Source organism: Papio anubis, chromosome 11 (assembly GCF_008728515.1).
Source record: "Papio anubis isolate 15944 chromosome 11, Panubis1.0, whole genome shotgun sequence".
NCBI classification, from domain to species: Eukaryota; Metazoa; Chordata; class Mammalia; order Primates; family Cercopithecidae; genus Papio; species Papio anubis.
In genome coordinates, this window is record NC_044986.1 from 19,106,661 (window position 1) to 19,128,096 (window position 21,436).

General features: G+C 48.5%; 2 protein-coding genes across 4 annotated transcripts in view; one reads left to right on the forward strand and one right to left on the reverse strand.

Annotated features, from left to right (window-relative positions):
- The window catches only part of AFAP1L2 (actin filament associated protein 1 like 2), a 108,510-nt gene extending 102,713 nt beyond the window's left edge, over nucleotides 1–5,797 (forward strand). The window contains exons 16-21 of the mRNA XM_031652051.1: nucleotides 45–290; nucleotides 374–542; nucleotides 1,309–1,464; nucleotides 3,281–3,474; nucleotides 3,594–3,716; nucleotides 4,610–5,797. Of these exons, the coding sequence (XP_031507911.1) occupies nucleotides 45–290; nucleotides 374–542; nucleotides 1,309–1,464; nucleotides 3,281–3,474; nucleotides 3,594–3,716; nucleotides 4,610–4,636 (915 nt within the window). The 3' untranslated portion in view covers nucleotides 4,637–5,797. The remainder of the gene's footprint in view (nucleotides 1–44; nucleotides 291–373; nucleotides 543–1,308; nucleotides 1,465–3,280; nucleotides 3,475–3,593; nucleotides 3,717–4,609) is intronic.
- A 630-nt stretch (nucleotides 5,798–6,427) lies between these two features.
- Nucleotides 6,428–21,436, reverse strand: part of VWA2 (von Willebrand factor A domain containing 2) — a 53,225-nt gene continuing 38,216 nt past the window's right edge. For 2 of the 3 annotated variants that reach the window (XM_031652049.1, XM_031652048.1), the window contains 5 exons: nucleotides 17,849–17,904; nucleotides 15,578–15,685; nucleotides 14,014–14,586; nucleotides 11,066–11,617; nucleotides 9,027–10,319 (listed from right to left, as the gene is read on the reverse strand). In XM_031652049.1, the coding sequence (XP_031507909.1) occupies nucleotides 10,003–10,319; nucleotides 11,066–11,617; nucleotides 14,014–14,586; nucleotides 15,578–15,685; nucleotides 17,849–17,904 (1,606 nt within the window). In that variant the 3' untranslated portion in view covers nucleotides 9,027–10,002. Of the gene's footprint in view, nucleotides 10,320–11,065; nucleotides 11,618–14,013; nucleotides 14,587–15,577; nucleotides 15,686–17,848; nucleotides 17,905–21,436 lie in introns of all 3 variants that reach the window. The other variant, XM_031652050.1, reaches the window with a different exon arrangement.

Consider the following 21,436-nt stretch of genomic DNA (forward strand, 5'->3'; position numbering starts at 1 on the left):
GGAGTGGAGGTAATGGTGAATGCCCCAGACTCTCTTTTCTGCAGGTAGAGCCTACCGAGGAAGCCACCCCTGTTGCGGATGACCCAAATGAGAGAGAATCTGACCGAGTGTACTTGGACCTCACCCCTGTCAAGTCCTTTCTGCATGGCCCCCACAGTGCCCAGGCCCAGGCCTCCTCCCTGACATTGTCCCACCTGGACAATGCAACTGAGGCCCTCCCTACAGACCCAGGCCCAGGTCCCACCCCAGATGAGCCCTGCATAAAGTGTCCGGAGGACCTGGGGGAACAGGTACAAGCCCTCCCCTGCAGGAAAGCCAGACCACCTTCCCACGCCCCTTCAGCCCGCTGAGCCAGGTCTGCTTTCCCCCACAGCAGCTGGAGAGTTTGGAGCCAGAGGAGCCTTCCCTGAGAATCACCACCGTCAAAATCCAGACTGAACAGCAGAGAATCTCCTTCCCACCGAGCTGCCCCGACGCCGTGGTGGCCACCCCACCTGGCGCCAGCCCACCTGTGAAGGACAGGTTGCGCGTGACCAGTGCAGGTACTTGTGCTTGGGGAAGTTAGCCCGATTCCATCTGTATTAGTCAGGGTTCTCTAGGGGGACAGAACTAATAGGACAGATGTACATATGAAAGGGCGTTTATAAAGGAGAATTGACTCACACAATCACATAGTCAAGTCCCACAACAGGCCATCTGCAAGTTGAGGAGCAAGGAAGCCAGTAGTGGATCAGTCCAAGTCCCAAAGCCTCAAAAGTAGGGAAGCTGACAATGCAGTCTTCAGTGTGTGCCCAAAGGCCTGAGAGCCCCTGGCAAACCACTGGTGTGAATCCAAGAGTCCAAAAGCTGAAGAACTTGGAGTCTGATGCTCAAGGGCAGGAAGCATCCAGCACAGGAGAAAGAAGAAGGCTGGAAGACTCAGCAAGTCAAGTCCTTCCACATTCTTCTGCCTGCTTTATTCTAGCCACGCTGGCAGCTGATTAGATGGTGCCCACCCAGACCGAGAGCAGGTCTACCTCTCCCAGTCCACTGACTCAAATGTTAATCTCCTTTGGCAACACCCTCACAGACACTCCCAGCAACAATACTTTGCATCCTTCAATCAAGTTGACATATTAACCATCCTTTACACACCATCCTTTTCAGATTAGGAAACAAGTTCAGAGAGGTAGAGGCCCCTGTCCAGGTCTGGCATCCAGCCTAGCAGGACTTTGTGCCAAAGTCCCAGGTTCTATCTGACCAGTAGACTGGGGACAGCCCTCATGATCCAGTCATGCTGACCTGGGGCTTCCCTCTCTGGGTCTGTAGAGATCAAGCTTGGCAAGAATCGGACAGAAGCTGAGGTGAAGCGGTACACAGAGGAGAAGGAGAGGCTTGAAAAGAAAAAGGAAGAAATCCGGGGGCACCTGGCTCAGCTCCGGAAAGAGAAACGGGAGCTAAAGGAAACCCTATTGAAATGCACAGGTAAGGGGCCTAAGGGGCACCCCCAGTGGGGAAGGACCCTCAGCTCAGAGGGCTGTTGTAGGCTTAACTTTTTGGCGGAAGATCTAGCTGTCACCTGCCTTCCCAATCAGTGGGCCTTGGCCTAGGTGGGTGCTCCTTGTGTGTCCTCTTTGACACACAATCCTGTCTGAAAGGCCATTCTCCTGGACATAGAGAGAAAGCCTATGACAGAACATCAATAGGACCAGCAGGTCATTGTGAAAAGCTAGTTAAAGGAGTTAAGTTTTGTGGATTATGCATAGGCCATAAGTATTTTATTGTCACTTAAATGCATATTCCTTGGCCCATCTTTTGAGGACCTGGCACTGCAGATTTTTTGAGCTCTGGTCGGCTGACTGGAGTCTCATGTCATCCTTCATGCGTTAACTATACCTGTTAATGCATCAGCCTTCATTTCTTTAAAGTCGACAAAAACTTAAGACACTTGCCAAGAAGTCTTTTAGATTATCTTCCAAATCACACTCATATCATTTGACAGCTATTTCCTGGCAATCTGTTGCATTTAAAATTTTAAAATTAAAAAAATTGAGATGGGATCTCACAATGTTGTCCAGGCTGGTCTAGAGCTCCTGAGCCCAAGGGACACCTGCCTTGGCCTCTCAAAGTGCTGGGATTACAGGTGTAAACCAGCTGCAACCTGCCTCTTCTAGAACCTTTTCAAAGTATTTGACTTAGTGTTCATGGAGTAACTTTTTGTTTATTTAAATTGTAGAGGTGCATGAACAAGCATAAGCAGCAGTGCAGGTTTGGGGACAAATTCAGCTGACTGGTGAGGGAAGGTCTTGAGAATGCAAAGTCACCCACTGGCTTTTCTTTTTTTTTGAGACAGAGTCTCGCTCTGTTGCCCAGGCTGGCATGTAGTGGCACGATCTTGGCTCACTGCAACCTCTGCCTCCCAGGTTCAAGCGATCCTCCTGAGTAACTGGGATTAAAGGCACATGCCACCATGCCCAGCTAATTTTTGTATTTTTAGTAGAGACGTGGTTTCACCATGTTGGCCAGGATGGTCTCAAACTCCTGGTCTCAAGTGATCTGCCCACCTCAGCCTCCCAAAGTACTGGGATTACAGGTGTGAACCACCTCAACCAGCTTGAACTGTATTTTTTTAAACTCCAATCTTCAAAACATTATTGGTATACGTTTTCTTTTCCTTCTGTCTTTAGAGATGGTCCTTCAACAGCATCTATGAATTTTTCGTAAACAGTGGCCCTGTGCTCAGAACTCTTATGTGGTACATACGTGATACCATCCTTTCCTCCAGCAGTGAGCTTCTAGGATACAGGCCCTAGGCATCATTTCATGGTGTGACAGCAGCAACCCGAGAGGTTCAGGGTTAAGAGGAGGAGCCAGGGCTGAGGACTCCTCCTCTGTTAGGCCTAGGGAAGTCAGAGGATTGAGGGAACTCGGTAGGGCAGGTCAAGCTGCCCAGCCCTCCTCCATGGGCCATGAATAAAGCCCCTCACCCTTTTGGGTCACTGTCAAAACAACCAAGAGTCTCTGAGAATCTACAAGAAGGGGCTTAAGCCTCAGACTCATGCCCTTTAGTGAAGCCAGAGCTCTCCTCCCCAAGAGCCTCCTAGCCTTTGCAGAATGCTAACTAGAGCAGGCCTGCAGGCTGCCCCGGCACACAGGCCCCCCACCCCCGGCTCTAAGTGTTGGGGCCAGACCTGTGGTCCTTCTTGGGTGGTGAGGTATGTAGATCCTGCCTCCACCCAGCAGGGTTCCCTGGCCTGGGCCGAGATGCTGTTCTCTGAGGCCTGCATACTTCTCTCTCCAGACAAGGAAGTCCTGGCCAGCCTGGAGCAGAAGCTGAAGGAAATGGACGAGGAGTGCCGGGGTGAGGAGAGCAGGCGTGTGGACCTGGAGCTCAGCATCATGGAGGTGAAGGACAACCTGAAGAAGGCTGAGGCGGGGCCTGTGACACTGGGCACCACTGTGGACACCACCCACCTGGAGAACGTGAGCCCCCGCGTGAGTGCTGGAGCCACAGTCTCTGGGCTGCTTGTAGGGCTCCCTGGACATGGGTTGGGGCAGGTGGGTCACATCTCCCTCCCCTTGACTCAGTCCTTGCTCTCCTCCTGTAACCATAGCCCAAAGCTGTCACACCTGCCCCTGCCCCAGACTGTACCCCAGTCAACTCCGCAACCACGCTCAAGAACAGGCCTCTCTCAGTCATGGTCACAGGCAAAGGCACTGTCCTCCAGAAAGCCAAGGTAAGTAGTCACTCCCAGTCTCCCTTGGGGCCAGCAGGAATGTCACTAAGATAGGGGCCCATCTTCTGACCCAGGTGGTGCTTTGTGGCTTTTGGCACCAGCTCTGAGCAAGGGCTTGGCACTCACCAGGGAGTGGCAGTGGCTTTGCCCATGCCTTTGGCTCAGTCTTTTGCACTGACCAACCAGAAAGGTGCCTGTACTTGGTTTGCGTGTCCTTCCCTGTGAACTTGGGGATACTTCAGTTCTTACCCTCCACACAGTTACGGGTAGATTCCAGCAGGACAGCTGCAGCTCAGGGACAGATTATGACAGTTTTCAAATCAAAAAGTCAGTTACTCCACAGGACTTCTACCATTAAAACTAAAGAAACAGACTCACATAGGTGGTTTGAATTGTCCAAAGTTGACCACCCAACTAGTGGCAAAATTCTCAGCAAGCTGTAAATGAGGAATCCATGCTATGATGTAGTTTCTCCCTGAGGGTTAGTCAAAAAGTATCATTAATCATTTACTCATTTGTACACTAAAGAACATGCCTAGGGCTGCCTTTGGCAAACTCTGTTCTTTATTCCTATCCTGCTTACTTGCTGGAGATATTTGGAGGTGCTCACAACAATGGCTAACCAATAATTCCATGCAAGCATCTGAACCTCTACTCCCTTGTTGCTGTGGGAGACATCACTTACAGGCACTCGCTGTTGTGCCACAGTCTCAAAAACCTCTGAATAGGCACTCTAAGCAGTGATGAACATACAGGGTTTGAAACCTGTTTGTCACCTCTATGCCTAAAATAGTTTTTCTCACATTTTTTCTATGTATATCAAAGTTGCTACAGTGGATAACTAACTATCTTTTTTGTGGGGGGTGGGTGCTCGTATTGGAATGGTACCCTAGGAATGGGAGAAGAAAGGAGCAAGTTAGAAAACAAGCTTCATCTGAAGACTCTCATGTCAATGTGGACCTTGGTGACAATCCTGCTTTGTTAAAGCAAAAACTCTGCAAAAGGGTGAGTCTGTTTAGAAGAAAAAGCAAAGACTGAGGTACTGTGAATGGCAAGCTTCAGCTAAGAGGAGGATCTGTCCCTTTTCAGAGCTAAAGGAAATAATACAACAAAAAGGAGGCTTCTTTGGAGACCTAAGTATATTGGATGTAAACAAGACATTGTATTTAGGGATGTTGTGTGTTTCTTTTTTGAAGTTGTCATCAATTGCTTTACTAAGATTTTTAAATAGTAAAAACCTCATGTTTAGACTTTGGTGGAAGATGAATCAAGGAAGCAGGGCCCTGTCTTATGGGTCACCTGGCTTTGGTGAGTGAGAAGACCTAAACTCCTGGCCATCGTCTCTTATCCAATACTTAGCAGTTGGGGATTAAACCATCCTTGCCTTCAGTTCTCTCCAATATTACCAGGCCCAACTCAGTCTTCAGTGATTTTAAAAAGCGTTGACATCCAGAAACAGTAATGGGGGAAAATATTTGGGACCAAGCTGAAGCACTGATCCCACTAAGTTAAATACTTCTTTCCAGTCTAAGGCAGGCCTGAATCAACTGTCTTTAAATAAAATTTTAAGTGATGCTGTATTATATATAGGAAAAAATGCTTAAAATCCTGTCATTTAGAAACAGTGAAAAGTGTCTTTTGAGATTAAACTGACTCTTTACCATAGGGAAAAATATTACTGTGTGTTTACAGATTCATTCCTGTGGTCGGGCCATTTTTAAGGGAAGAGTTATTTAATATAAATAGTCCCTGATTTTAAGTTCTGTTTAATGATGTCCATTCCCCTTCCAAGAACAAAGTGGTGAATTTTGGTTAGGCTGGTATCCCTCTTAAAATTGGCAGTGCTGTTCCTTGTGCTGCCCCTGTCTTTTCCTGATTTTTTTTTTTTTTTTTAAACACAGGTTGAAACATTTCATCTATTATCTCTGCCTCATTTCTGGGGGGTTGTGTATCAGTTCTCTAACACTTGTTCCTGAGAACTAAAGGTCTTTTTTTATTCTTATTTCCTCTCTCATAAACATTTGGTGACCTTTTACCAAGTGGTGAGTTAGATTTTTTTTTTAAATAAAATGTTCATTGTATTTGAGGTTTTCCTTGTATTTCATGAAATGACTTGGGGCAGGGCCTGGGGGGTTCTCAAGGGAGGAAATGTTTTGGTTATTTACACACTGAACTACAAGATGGGGTCCTAGCAGGAAACTCAGCCTCCTTGAATCAAAGAGCATAGATAAGACTGAAAGCAAATTTTAGTAGTACAGTTAACAACATACCAAAGACACAGGAAACATCTGCAGAAATTGATCATATGTAAGTAAATGAAAAATCAGTACTCCCACAAGTTAAATATACTCCTAAAGAATTCTTGGGAAAAAAGAAACATACCAATACTGGGAAGGTTGCCTAAGTAGTAATTAAGGAAGTTTATAGCATAAATGTGTTTATTTAAAAAATGACAAAACCAAAATCTGGTTCATTAAAAAGACTAATAGACAACCTAAGGCAATATAAAATAGCAGAACTGAAATGGAGGCCCTAAGTACAGATACTGACAAGAGTTTTCAAATTATATCTGTGGTAAGTTTGAGAAATATGTACTTTCTATTATAAGGTTAGTATAGCTCTGATACCAAAAATCCAAAACAAATTGCAAAAGTAAACAAATCTCATTGTTGGACACAGATTAAAAGAATCTGAAATAAAATGCTGGCAAATGAAATTCAGCAGGGTTTATAGAATGATGTTTAATGACCAAATAGAATTTATCCAGAAAAATCAAGGGTTGTTCAATGACTGAAAATATATAAATGGATAATCACATTATCTTGAAGAAGAAAAAGCATACCAAAAATCTCAACATATAATAAACACTCTTAGTTCATCTAGGAATAAAGCATTCTTAAACTGGTAAGTAACCCATAGAAAACAATTATAATGATGAAAAAGTCAAGAACCAGATATGGATACCTGCTACTTCGTGAAACATTATTCTGGAGGTCTCAGGCAATGCAAAAAGACGTGGTATACAACTTTAAAAGGAAGAGACAAGAACTAGGATCATTTGGAAATACTTCTCTAGAAAAGCAAGAGTCAATTATTAGAACTAGGGTATTCAACAGGATGACTGGAATTAGGATCATTCAGAGAAAATAAGGAAATTTATGGCCTATATGCAATGTTTTAATTCTTGCAAGGAAAATATATTTGTCTTACTTGAATAAGTAATTAAAGGTAAAAATTAAAGCTAATTTCTTTTAAATGAAAGAAGGCTTGGCTAGTTAGGCCAAAGGATAGCATTTTCCTGGGGGACTGACAAAAGCTGAACTATTCAGTGGCACCATCACTACAAAAGGGGAAAAAAATATTTCAGAGGTGGGAACACCGTCTCCTACAAAGAAACGGTAAAGGTCTTTATAAGTCCAGAGCCCAGAGTTTGCTCTTTAAATCCAAGTAATTCAATCAGGGCACCCAAATACCAGCCCGGAACAAGACAAAAAGCCTACATTATAACATGGTTAAACAGCTATTTAAAGACAATGCATTCATGTAATTTCTATGACATCACTGATCAGCATCTGCCAGGGAGCACATGATCCTGCCCTGGACGTTGTCTTCTGTGAAGGGCAGCATAACAACAGAATATTATCAATGATAGTATCCCTTGAATACAGATGATTATGACTCAATGTCTGGTACACCAGACTTTTTAATATCTAAAATCATGGTGATACTACTTCAAGCACTTTTCTAGCACCAGAAATCCTGAAGTTCTTAAAGCCAAAGTATGCTTGAATGTTTGTCTATAAAACATTATGTTAAAATATTTATAAAGAAAAACAGGCCGGGCATGGTGGCTCACCCCTGTAATCCCAGCACTTTAGGAGGCCGAGGCAGGGATATCACCTGAGGTCAGGAGTTTGAGACCAGCCTGGCCAACATGGTGAAATGCTGTCTCTACTAAAAATACAAAAATTAGCCAGGCATGGTGGCATGTGCCTGTAATCCCAGCTACTCAAGAGGCTGAGGCATGTGAATCACTTGAACCTGGGAGGCAAAGGTTCCAGTGAGCCGAGATTGTGCCACTGCACTCCAGCCGGGGCAACAAGAGCGAAACTCCGTCTCAAAAAAAAGAAAAACGATAAGGTGTCTGGAGTTACGTCAGAGCTCTAGAAAGATTTCTACTGAAAATCCAACTCTAAACAATACAACTAAGGAGAAGAAGTAATTCCTAAATACTGCAGGGATAGTAAGTAAGTATCTAGTTTGCCAAAGAATATTCCAAACATGCCTCTTTGCCGCATAGGTACAAATATCCCTGTTTAGTAAATAACCAACATTTCTTGAAATATTTCTTTAAAAGCTATGTAGAAAAGCAAAGCAAAACAAAACTAAAACCTAGGCAGCGTAAGATCAATGCTTTAGAAAGCAAAATCTCTGTTAAGTTTCTTTATCCTATATTTTTGAGTTTAAGAATCTTCTCTTTGCCCCACTAAAAGGAGAATAAGGAAATAATTCCATAAACACACCACAACCCCTTCTAAGTAATTTTTTTTCTTTTTGACAGATTTTCACTCTTGTTGCCCAGGCTGGAGTGCAGTGGTGTGATGTCGGCTCACTGCAACTTCCGCCTCCTGGGTTCAACCCATTCTCCTGCCTCAGCCTCCCGAGTCGCTGGGATTATAGGCATCTGCCACCACGCCCGGCTACTTTTTGAATTTTTAGTAAAGACGAGGTTTCACCATGTTGGCCAGGCTGGTCTCAAACTCCTGACCTCAGGTGATCCGCCTGCCTCGGCCTCCAAAGTGCTGGGATTACAAGCGTGAGCCACAGCCTCTGGCCGTAACCTCTTTTAAAGGAAGACCTTTCAAGTGGACACTGCTCACTACTCAGAACAATTTCACCTCCAGACCTGGGCCAATTGCACACTCAGCTCCTCCCCCATCATCAAACAAGCTGGTTAATTGGTCACATTTCAGTCTGGGACCTTTCCAAGTCTCTTCCACACACAAAAGGCAGTCACCAGAAGTCAAAAATGTCCCTCAAGCCCCCTTTCAGACTCAATGCAAATGCATCCAGGATGTCTATGGGGAAGCGGAAAGGCCGCTGCTTTCCATTTTGAAAGGCTGTGGCCTTCACCGTCCAAAGGATGCTCTAGTAAAGGCCTCTGCTGGACATTACTGTGTCAACAACATTCTAGCTAGCATTGATTGTGGGCAAAGGAATGTCAGGCCACTAAATTTAAGGCTTCTGGACCCCTTGTTTATCCTCAAGGAAAAGGTGGCAGATGTCATAGCCTCAACAAGGCACAGCAGATACAGAAAGTCGGTATTTACTTACACATCAAAAGTTTTCAACAACATCATTTCTGGGTGACATCAGCTGCTTTCTTGTCTCTAAGCAGCATGGCTACAGTTGGGACATCCTCCTCCCTCACTGAGAATAGTGGTCCTGGCCACAGCGGGAAGCAGACATTCTAAGGACCCCCAGGGCACAGATGTTCCAGAAGGCAGGCACCATTTCAGTGCCCAGGCCTTCTCTGTAGTTGCTGGGAGGGGTACGGCTGCTGCCCTTCTGCATGGGAACCACGTGCCTTGGGAGCGTCTCCTCTCAAGAATCCTGGGGAAGGAGGTGAACTCTGAGGACAGGAGTGTCTGCATCCCCTTCTCAGCCCTCCAGCAGCCTCTGAGGACCCCTTCAGGTCCTGATCCTACTCTACAACCCACCTCGCCCCCAGCAGAAGATGCCAGATCAGAGACCCCATCAGATTGTCCTCCAGAGCTTCTCTCTGGCCTTAGAAAGCCAAACTCTGCCCATGGCCAAAAAACCAAGGCTCCGACTGGACTTGTCTTCTGATTTCTGGCTGTTCTTACTTCAAACTCATGAACAGGAGCCATAAGTGGACCTCTAATGCCTCCCAACAATCACTCTCTAGGCCCTAATCTGTTACCCTTCTCTTGATAGTCATTTCTTTTCTCTCAAACCTCTGGCACCTCCTCCTCATCCTCACTTAGCTGTTCTTCCCATTTTACTGAGCAAATAGAAAGCACCCCAAAAAGAGCTTCCAGCAGCTCCCACCACTGCATTTACCCATCCCTGCCTCTGTCTGCCCTCCTGTACCCTGGATCCACTGTGCTCCTAACTGTGGCCTCCCTCCTAGTTGTCATGACTTTCTCTAGGGTGCTGAGCACCGTCTAACACACCACATGTTGTATTATACTTAATTTGCTTATTGTCTGCCTCCCCATTAGAATGGAAGCTCCATGAGGGCAGAGGTTTTATTTGTTTACTGCTATGTTCCCGCACTTAGAACAATGCCTGGGATGCATGAGGTATTCACTAAATGTTTTGTGGGGAAATGATTGAATAATTCCTTCCACTGAACGAATGTTTTAGAACCTGCCTTCAGCTGAGTTTGTGGGACTTGGCAGGACTTGCAATACCATCCCTGGCTGACACATGCAGAGCAAGAGTTCCACTCACGGTTCTCACAGTGGGGGCCCTCCCAGCCATCCCGGCACTCGCAGCGGTAGCTCCCGTTCTGCAGGACGCAGCTGCCCTCATTCATGCATGGGCTGGGTTTGCAGAGGTTGACTGGCCGCTTGGCTTCTGCAATGGAGAACACACCCACGAGGCCGGCCGGGCATGGGTTAGACCTGAAATCCCCCACCCTAAGTAAGCCCAGTAGAGGTGCAAGGCTACTAGAGTCATGTCTCCCTTTGCCCTGGTAGCTCATGGTTGGTGCTGCATACAACTTGGCTAGGTTAGTAAGATCCAGCTCTCCTACAGACTCATGGAGAGTTCATTGCTCAGATGTGCCATACATATGGCAGACTTTTCTGTTTGTTTGTTTTTGAGGTGGAGTCTCCCTCTTGTTGCCCAGGCTGGAGTACAATGGCGCGATCTTGGCTCCCCACAACCTCCACCTCCCGGGTTCAAGTGATTCTCCTGTCTCTTCTAAGAAGGTGAAGAGGAGGTCACTGGATTTGGGCTGGCCCTGTTTGCTCTGGGCTCTGTCACTGCCCAAGTCAGTGTCAATGTGGGATCTGTAGACCCTTAGGAAGCTTGTGGATATCCTAAAAGTGGGTTCTGTTTAAAGGGAATGCGTTAATTCTCAAGTTTGGAAGGGAGTTATCTATGTTAGTTAAACTTTCTATACCTTAAATGTCAAATGGGGATGGTTATACCTACTGTAGGATTTTATGTGAGCATGGGATTTAGCACAGAACCTGGCAGTTGGGAAGCAAGTGCTCAGTAGCTGGGAAGAGCTGCCATCCTTGCCATGATGTATGTGAAGGCTCAGGCTGAAGGCCTGCCATGGGGATAGCCCTGAGGATGTGGATTCCCCCACTCACCTCCACACAGCCACTCAATGAGCACGTCCTGGTGGTACCGCAGGTCGGTGTAAGCTGCCACGTGGATCAGGGAATCCCGGGGACCTGCAAGCCTCCGCAGACCCTCGCTTAGGACAGGCCCCACGCCCATGACCAAGACAGAGATGCCGTTGTTCCTCAGCTTCTGGGCAGGGACAGCCGCGTCCTCTGCACCTCTCCCGCCTGTGAGCACCACCACAGCTTTGGGGACACCAGGCCGGGCGCCCCTCTGGACAGTCATCACTTTGTCATAGATGTGCAGCAGGGCGGTGCCGGCTGAGCCCACCCCACCCAGGTAGGGGGCCTGGCTAATGGCCCGCAGCAGCGCAGCCTGGGTGGGTTTGGCGTCCAGCCCGAAGGCAGTCTGTACCTGGCTGCCATACACCACCAGGCCGACCTGTGTCACGTCAGGGTTCACCTCAAACTGGAGGGCACAGCTTCTCACAAAGCTCTGCATCTGAGCAAAGTTCTCAGGCCCTACTGAGGCAGAGGTGTCCAACATGAAGACGAGGTCCAGGGCTTGTGTCCGGCACCCTGCAGGAGCAAGCAGAGGGGCGTCAGCAGTGGATCTGCCAGTCAGAGCCCCTCGACGGGACCCAGGGACTGCCTGGTTGGGTAGGGCCCAGGTCAGCCAGGGTGCTCTTTTCACGGCAGAATCCACCCTCTATGTCTTCCTTTTAGCCACAGAACAGCACTTTCCTAGAATATTAACAGGAAGATGAGTGCCTGGCCAGACCACATTTCTCAGCCTTCCTGGCAGCTAGGGTGGCCACGTGTCTTAAGTTCTATCTGACGGATGTGATCAATTTCAAATTCATGCAGCTGGAAGCTGCTTACCTTCCACTTCCCCTCTCCCTCTTCCTGCCGGCTGAGAAATGGTGACCTTGGACCTCAAGGTAGAAGCCATAAGATGACCAAGCCCTGCTGGCCCAGGCCACTCACCTCTGAACTGTATGTGAGAGAAATAAGTTCCTGTCTTATGTAACCCATGGGGCTTCTGGGCAACCCTTTGTGACAACATCTTCACCTGTGCCTTCATCCATCCCCAGTATGCAGAGCACTAATTCGATGCTGTATGGACAAAATGGGCCCATGCCTGCTGTCAACAGGCTGACAGTCTAGGGGAACAGACATGAAATGAACATAGAATTACAAATGATGTCGGCAGCCTGGAGGGAAAAGCAGGGGACTTATGTTACCAGTAGGTAACATAACAAGACTGGAAGAAGGGGTCAGAGCTTCTCTGGGGAAGTGACATTTCATCTAAGAACTGAAAGACAAGTAAGTATGAGCCAGAGGCCTGTCCCATGCAGGGGATGCAGAGAGGCCTATGGGGACCAGGCCACAGGGAGCTCTCAGAAGCCAGGGGATAGAGTTTGGGTTTTGTTCCAAGTGCAAAGGGGAATCACTGGAAATTCTAAGTGTGAAGTTAGAGGATCTGATGCTCTGATTATTGGTTTTTAAAACCACTCCCACACCAGGAACGTCTGAGAAACTATCACAGCTACGGGGAAGGTGGCTGACTACATATACTGTGGGGTCCTCGATGGGATTCTGGAACAGAAAAAAAGACATTAGGTAAAAACTAAACAAATATGAATCAAGCATGGATTCACTAAATAATAATGTATCAATACTGGTTCATTAATAATAACACTGTGCCATACTAATGCAAGGTGTAAATAGGAGGGGAAACTGGGTGTGGGGTATAGGGAACTCTCCACTATTGTCCTTTTTTTTTTCCTATAAATCTACAATTATTATTTTTAAAAAAATCCAACCAAACAAAGAAGCAGAACAAAAGCACTTAGGCCAGCCTGGAGGGGCAAGGTGGAAGTGGGCAGCCAGTCCCTGTCCTTCCCCCTTACAGGAGGGAATGCTTCTCACCTTGGGGAGAGTGGTGGCATCAGGGCTGAGAAGCAGAATCGCATCTGTAGCTTCCCATGCCCACCTACCAAGGGAGAACTCCAGGAGCCCTATAAAGGATGCATTTCACTCATGCCTGTAATCCCTCCACTTGGGGAGGCTGAGGTAGGAGGATTGTTTGAGCCTAGGAGTTCGAGACCAGCCTGGGCAACACAGCAAGACCACATCTCTATAAAAAATAAAACAATTAGCTGGGCATGGTGTTGTGCACCTGTAGTCCTGGCTATTCTGGAGGCTGAGGTGGAAGGATCACATGAGCTCAGGAGTTCGAGGCTGCAGTGAGCTATGATCGTGCCACTGCATTCCAGCCTGGGTAACAGCAAGACCCTGTCTCAAAAGAAAAAAAGGACGTGTTTCAGTTACGACATCTCTGGCCACGGGCCAGGCCTCTGCACGGAAACAGTGTTCTCTAGAGTGCCTTCCAATAGGGTCATAAAAAATCAACTTCATGGTTTGCAAAAAAAGAAGAGAAAAATGTCAGAATCCCTCCCAGGTAGACAGGGTAAGTATCCTCTCAGGAAGCGTTTGTTTCAGTTGTGTGTGGCTGTACAAGCAGGTGTGCATGCACGTGCATCTGTGTGTGTGCATACATGTGCATGTGTGCACCAGGAATGCACTTCTTCCTGTGGATTGCCATCAAAGGAGCTGGCAAGCTGCTGCTCTGGAGCCCGCTGGGTAGATTCAGAGCTCTTTGTAACAATAATAAAATCATGATTAATAGTAACAGCAACACCTAGAGTTTGCTGAGTGCTTACTCTGTACTAAGCATGTACACCACCTATCTTACTTAATTCTCACTAAAGGTTTCTCAGGAAGTACTACTATTAGTCCCATTTTTGTTGACAGGTAAACTGAGAAATTATGTGACTGGTAACTAAAAGAGTGGGGCTGTGGTTTCAGCCCCTAGAAGGGGCACTGGCAGAGAATGATGGTTAGGTGGTAGCCAAAAGGAGGAAGGACCTGCCTGCTGACCAGCGGCCCTGGGTCAGGCACCGGGACCTTACCTGGCCGCTGCCGGCTGCACAGCTTCCCCTGCAGCTCAGGGATTTGGTTGAGCAGATCCTGAGGGTCCGAGTAGACCATCACATGCTTTGGGCTGCCCGTGATCTCCTCCAGCTCTGCCCGCACGGCCTCACTGCCTACACCCAGCAGGAGTAGCTCTCGCGCCCTTGCGTGACGTGCTGGGCCCGCGACCTCATCCTCGGAGCGTGACTCAGTGAGCAAAACCACCACTCTGCGTGGCCGGTCCTGGCCTGTCCTGGTGGCGCTCCCAAAGCCACGGTCTGCCGCCTGCCGCAAGGCACTGCCCATCAGGGTGGGGCCACCACGGAAGGGAATGCCATCAAGGCTCCTGACCAGGTCAGGCACATCCTGGTACTCCCCAATGGGCACCGCCACCAGCAGCTCCCTGCTGTACGTGGCCACGCCCACTCGGGCCCGAGAGTCCTCACTCAGCACGGCCTGCACAAACTGCTTCACGAAGGCTTTGGCCCGCAGGAAGCCATCCAGAGTGGTGCCCGCAGAGCTGTCCAGCAGGAAGAGAAGGTCGACCCTGCATTCCAGGCTCAGCTTCGGGGCTGCGGGGATCACAGCAACACCCACAGTCAAGCCATGGCCTTGCAGCATGCGATCTGTCCCACCCGAGACGCTGAACTACCACGCAGGGCAGGAGAAACCCCGTCCCAGGAGGGAGATGGGGCAGAGAAACTGTGGGCCCCCAAGCTTAAGTGACCGGTGCTCGTCTCAGGGTTAGAGACAAGGCCAGACACGGCACTCCTGGCACTCGCTGAGGGTCTCCATTTAGCCACTTAAAAAAACCAAAATGCCATCTACATTATCACTTTTTTCCATTATGGTTAGTCCAGTGTGTGCCCTGAGAAATCTTTGTTTACCTCAAGATCATGAATATATGCTCCTGTGTTTGCTTCTAGAGGCTTCACTGCTTTGCCTTTTGCATGGAGGTCTATAGCCATGCTAGAATTGACTTCTGGAAGGGTTGTGAGGTACAGGGTCAAGATTAATTTTTTCATATAGATCTTCAACTAACCCAGTTATCACGTTTTTAAAAGTTACTGTTCAGCAAGCCCTTATATGCATCAAGCATGATACTAAGCACTTTGCATAATCTTATTTAAAACTCTCAACCACCCAATGAGGTAAAGCCTACTATTATCTTCATTTCACACCTCTAAAATCAAAAGGAGTTGGGGCTCCTTTCTCTGCTTTCATAGAATAGAGAAGAAAAGACTCTGCCCAGGACTGGGAGCCAGAATTGGGTAGACTCCTGCCTTCAGCTGGGCTGGGCAGCACTCAAACTTCAAGCAATGACCATTCTGCAGCTAATAAGCTGGGAGCTACTGTCTCCTCCAGAGCTCAGCCACCCGAATTATCTACTCACGGAACACTGAGAGGCTGCACCACGTGAACCGCAGACCAGTGGTGCACTGAAAAGCAGATGGCTTGAGGGCCAGTTTCTACCCAGAAACTGGAAGGGTGTGCAGTAAAAAGGGGAGCCTGTCCTCTCCTTGCTCCCCAGTGGGCAGTGTTACAGGGCCGGTGCATACCTACCACAGTTAGCCTCCCCTCCAAAGGCCAGCGGGCAGAGGCATTGGTACCCGTCCAGTCCTTCTGGAACACACGTGCCTCCATTCTGGCAGGGCTGCGAGTCACAGGGGCCTATCAGAGAGATGCCCATTAACCGCTAAGCACCATAGCACAGAGGAGTACAGAGGAGTAGAGAGGACTGGCCAGAGGTGTGGGTGCAGCTGGTTTCCTGCTCTAACAGTGGCCAGCCCCTTCCTTCCCTCACAGTTCACCAGGAAACCTGTAGCAGAGGGGAAAGCACTGCCGAGTTCATAGAGGAGGAGCTGGGCACGGTTGGTAAAGGATGCTCTGTAGCAGGCTTTGTAAGGTGCTGTGTGATGAACTGGTGTCAGACTGGAGCTTGACAAGGAGGAAGCTCTCTGTGACATCAAGTGTGGGTGCCTCAAGACTGAAAGAGAGCTGTGGTGCCAATGGGGCCCTGTCTTCTAAGTTCTACACAGGGTTGTCTTAATGGCCTCTGCGCCTGGCACAGCAAAACACACCAGCCTTCGGATCCTGCGGTCAGGCTGCTCAGCACTGAATGTGGCCCTTCCACTTCCTCCAGCACCTTAATTAACATCTCCCATCTTCATATCCTCATCTCAAAAGGAGTGATGGGAACTGAACTTGTTCTGTGGGGTTATCATGAGGATTAAATGAATTAATCCGCAGAAAGTCTCAGTACTAAAAAAACACTCCCCAACAGGTAATGACAGTATTGACTTTTAGATATGAGACCCAAATTATGAGCAAGGCCTCTTCAAAGCTGAAAGTTTACATGGGAAACCACAGCCTGTGTCAAAATCTGACCCATTCTGAAGTGTCTGATCTATGATTCCCTGTGCTCCATGCCTGAGCATCTCATCACTTTCCTTGTCAATTATTACAAAATGCAGCTAAAACCACATGACCTCCTTCCCAGGGTTACAGAAAACAAACAGGGTCTTCATGTGATTGTGTATTCCAAGGGCTGGAGAAGCAGCTGAGTGTGGTCACAATTGGGACTGGCATTTTCTTGTCCTTTTTGCTTAAAAATATTAATCTGTTACTTGATGGCCACATCATTATAATTGAAGTATAGACTTTTCAAAGGCAGAAAAGATTAAGGCTAAGTCTAGGCACCTCACTGGGGCTGCGGTTGTATCAGTCGGGAGACTGGAAATAACTGGAGGCTCACTGACATTGGCAACAGTGGCCTTTAACTGAGCATCTATTATGTGCCAGGGACTGTGCTAAGCACAATACACTGCTTTTCTCATTTCACTGTCACAACCTTAGGTAGGAACTATAAAAACCCTATATGACAGATGAGGAAGCTGAAGCTAAATGAATAGAAGTCACATGCCCTAGGTCAGATCATTGGTAAGAGGTAGAGCTGGGATTGAAAGCCATTTCACTCTAGTTTCTAAACCATAAGTCCTCAAACCTTAATTACTGAGCAGAAACAGCTCCACTCTCAGATTCCCCTATGCTTCAGAGGCCGTGGTGCTGGAACTGCAAACCGTGAGAACATACTGAAGGGATCACCTAACCCCAAATAGGGACGCTCACTACCCTGCCTGTGTGTCTAACTGCTGGCATTGCTTCCGGGAGACGGGCTACTCATCAGGAGTAGCAAATCCACCCCAGGACTGACACCTACACATTCAAGTGCAATTTTGAGCTCCCAGGTCAGTGGGGTCACTAGCACCCCAGGTGAGGGATGGTGAGGGACCGTGAGGGCACACTGGGGAACCATGCTGAATGATGCATAATGGCATCGATGATTCCTCACGTTAATTTAGGATTTTACAGCTGAGGGATTACTTCCATGGGCATTATCTACCGAATCTTCACCAGGACCTCATATACGATGCCTCCTTTCATATGGAGGAGGGAAATGGGCTTCCGGACATCGGGTAAACATCGCCCCATTTTATAGAGGAGGAAATCATTCAGGTATCTTGCCCTGAGTTTGGTGCTGGCTTTGAGGATGTCTGCAAAGCTGGTGCTCGGTGCCTGCCTTTCTCTGCCTCTCACCAATGCACATAACACTGGTTCAGGGGAGTAATCCCAAAGCTGCCACTCCATTCTTAATAAGCAAACACCATGGAGTGAGTGAAGAGCACACTCTCCTCTGCCCACCAGGCGCCCCATCCCTCCGTCCTGGAGCCAGTCACAACCCCACCCTCTGTCCCAGGATTGTAAAAGCCCCTTTACAAAGCAGCCTGGGTCCAGGGCCCTGAAAGAACCGGTAATCCAATAGGCAGATCATACCTGGGCAGGTAGTCCTGTAGCAGGTAGCAGGGTGGGCTAGGAACACTCTCTTCCAGCTACAATCCAAGGAAACAGAATGATAGACAGATCAGAGGTGTAAGGGGAGGGCAGAAACGTAAGATGATTTACAACACCAAAAGCTGATGGAAGATTCCAGTGCAGAAGAAAGAAAGACTTCCTGGTTTTCTTTCTTGATTCTACCCTAACTTTTCTCTGCACACAGAGCAGGAAATGTTTTAACTATCCAGTGACAATTAAAAAAAAAAAAAAGGCTAGGTGTGGTGGCTCACGCCTGTAATCCCAACACTTTGGAGGCCAAGGTGGGCAGATCGCTTGAGGTCAGGAGTTCGAGAGCAGCCTGGCCAACATGGTGAAACCCCATCTCTACTAAAAATAAAAAAAATTAGCTGGGCATAGTGTGCCTGTAATCCCAGCTACTCAGGAGCCTGAGGCAGGAGAATTGCTTGAACCCGGGAGGTGGAGGTTGCAGTGAGCCGAGATCGCGCCACTGCACTCCAGCCTGGGCAACAGAGTAAGACTCCATCTCAAAAAGGGGGAAAAAAAAAAAAGAAAAAGAGGTAACATAAGCTGGCTATCACATTTGAAGATAGAGACATCCACATGCAAAACCTCAAACTATAGCAACAGGTTTTTATTATAAGTTACTTTCTAAGGCTCACAATGCAGTAGGGAGAGAAATATTGGGAAATGGGCAACTGGATTTTGGCTGTGTGACCACAGACATGTTACTTTCCTCCTCTGGTCTTCACTTTCTTCTTTGTATAGTAATTCTATCTGCAGTTTTCAACTGTATTTCTTAAAGCTTTGATGGGGAGAGAAGAGGACTGAAGGAACAAGGCTCCAGGCCTCCCGCAGTGCCCCAGCCCCACCCCTCCACCCCAGGTGTGCTGCTTCTATCTGGTCTGCACAACAAGTGTCCACACGAGGCTCTGCAGGTGAAGACATGCAAGCCACTGGGCTCAATGACTTCTCAGGTCTGCTGGAGAACTAACGTTCTGTGATAACACAGCAGCCACCATTCCTGCGGTGGCTTCCACCCGCGGGTGTTCCATTAACCACAGCTACCTGAAGAGATGGTTCCCTCCATGTTCCAGATAGGGAAATGGGTTCTGAGGGCTGACTTAGGTCCCCTGAGGTCACATAGTTACTGGAACACAGCAGAGCTGGGGTCCAAACCCTGACCATGACCCCAAATTCCCCCACTCTGCCCTCTGGGCCTCGTCCTCGCCTCTCCTGAGGCTCCGGGACCATGTGCCCTGCTGCCACAGGAGCAGTTCCTCATCCGGGGGCAGAAAGCCCACTCTGGGTTGGCAGCAATTCCTGGGACGGCCTCACCTGAGAAGACTCTTGGGCCTTGGCAAAAACATTCCCTAAAGTTCTCCAAATAAGGCTTCTTCTAACAAGATCCTGCCCTGGGCTGCCCACGCCAGGGGCAGGCCAATCAGGTGCTCCTCTAGGGCAGGGTCTTCCCTGGGGTAAAATGGAGTAAAAGCCAAGTCAATTAAGAGCTCATGGAGTTGCTGAAATAAAGGTTGCCAAGGCTGGGCGTGGTAGCTCATGCCTGTAATCCCAGCACTATGAAAGGCCGAGGCAGGAGGATGGCTTGAGCTCAGGAGTTTAAGACAAGCCTGGGCAACATAGTGAGACCCCATCTATATTAAAAAAAAAATTAAAAAAAAAAACCTTAAAAATTAGCTGGCCACAGTGGTGCGTGTCTGTAGTCCCAACTACTAAGGAGGCTGAAATGTGAGGATCACTTGAGCCTGGAAGTTTGAGGCTGCACTGAGCCATGATCCTGCCACTGTACTCCATCCTGGTGACAGAGCAAGACCTTGTCTCAAAAAAATGGTAACAATAAAAACAAAGTATGCCAAACTGCCAGCTCATTCAGGAGAAATCGTCTTCTCTTCCATGTCTATCCTAGCGACCTTATAATAAAGCCACAAGTCCTAGCCCAGAAAGCTCCCTGGGCCCCTCCCGCTCCCTGACTCAGGCCTCCCTGGGAATCAGCATTTATGGTGCAGACACTACCCACAGGGCTTCGCAGGGACCTGCACACAGTTCGCTCCCCACCTCCCTCAGGTCTGGACACAAATGCCACATGCTCTGCAAGGCCCTCCCTGGCCACTCCATTTCAAACTGTGACCTTGCCCCAGCGCTCCCGCCTACCCCACCACATCTCCGTCTTGCTGTCGTGTTCCTCCACAACACCTGCTACCACTGAACAGTTTATTTTCTGTATTCATTTTGGAATGGCTGCCTCCCATCACTAGAGCATCAGCTTGTGAGGGTAGATGTGTTTCTGAGATGCTGGTGCTGATTCCCCAGGACTTGGGTGAGTGCCGGGGAGCACAGGACGCCCTCCGTGGGTATTTCTTGAGTGAGGAAATAGATAAAGAGCTCCCAAATGCTTCATTCTAGGAGCCTGCAATATTAACGCATCTACCTATTAAATCACCACATGCTCTCAACAACCCTGTAGGGCAGTTATGATTATCATCACACCCCTTTTCAAACACAGAAACATGCAGTGGTAAGTTCACAGCTCCCTAGTGGTGCTGCTAGGATTAAAAATTCAGCAGGCTGACAGCAGAGTCTGAATGCAAGGCCCAGGAAGTATACACTGCGGCCACCAGCCTCTCCCACCTGCTCCCGGCTCTGGCCACCTTGCCCACCGCCACAGTTCCAAATCTTGCAAAACTGCTCGAGCGGCCCCTTCTCTGTGACATCCCAGAGAGGACAGACTCCACCCCAGCACCTAGGATGCCTCAGGGTGGCCTCTGGTCTCCTTTTCCAATGCCCTGCTCTAGACCACGATTCCTTGGGGGCAGCAACTGTGCTGTCTCCTTATCACATATTGCCTGGCTGAGCGGGCACTTAGAACGTGGCCATCAAGGAACAAATCAACTCCTCCTTTCACTTAAGAGCTTGGGTTGTGAGGAGAGCCTCTGGTGGCCCCGATGTGGCATGAGGCCCCATCTCCTCTGACCCTCTTGTAGGGGACTGACCTTTCCCAGAGAAACAGTCTTTGGATTTTCCGTCAGCCCAGCACAGCCCTGAGGCTTCTCAGCCAATCAATTTCACTGCTGTGTGCTGTGCTATGAGCTCATCGCTGGAGGAGGACCAATGGGCAAGATGTAGCTGATTCAAACACTGCCCTGGACCCCCAGAAAGGGAGAGTAGCAGGGTCACTGGACTCCGGACAGAGGTGCTGAATGGCAGATAGTCTAAAGGAATGGCGTGGGGAGTGTTTGGGAGGGATGGGCTGGCGGCCGGGCAGCAGGTGCTCTTGGGTGCCTGGGCTCCAATCCCGAAGAACCCAGCATCCCACAGCCTCCCTGATTGGAATTCATCTTGATCCTCCTGCCTCACTCAGCCCCCATAATGTGGAAACTGGTGCTCAGAGGAACCAAATTACCAAATCAATATCACAAGTGGAGACCACTGCCTTGCAGGGTCAGCGCTTGGCTCACTCACCAGCCTTCCAGAATGCCTGTGACCCTGCCACCGGCGCTCGCCCTGGGTGCCTGGGCTGTGGATTAAGGGATGCTGATACCGAGTAGCTGT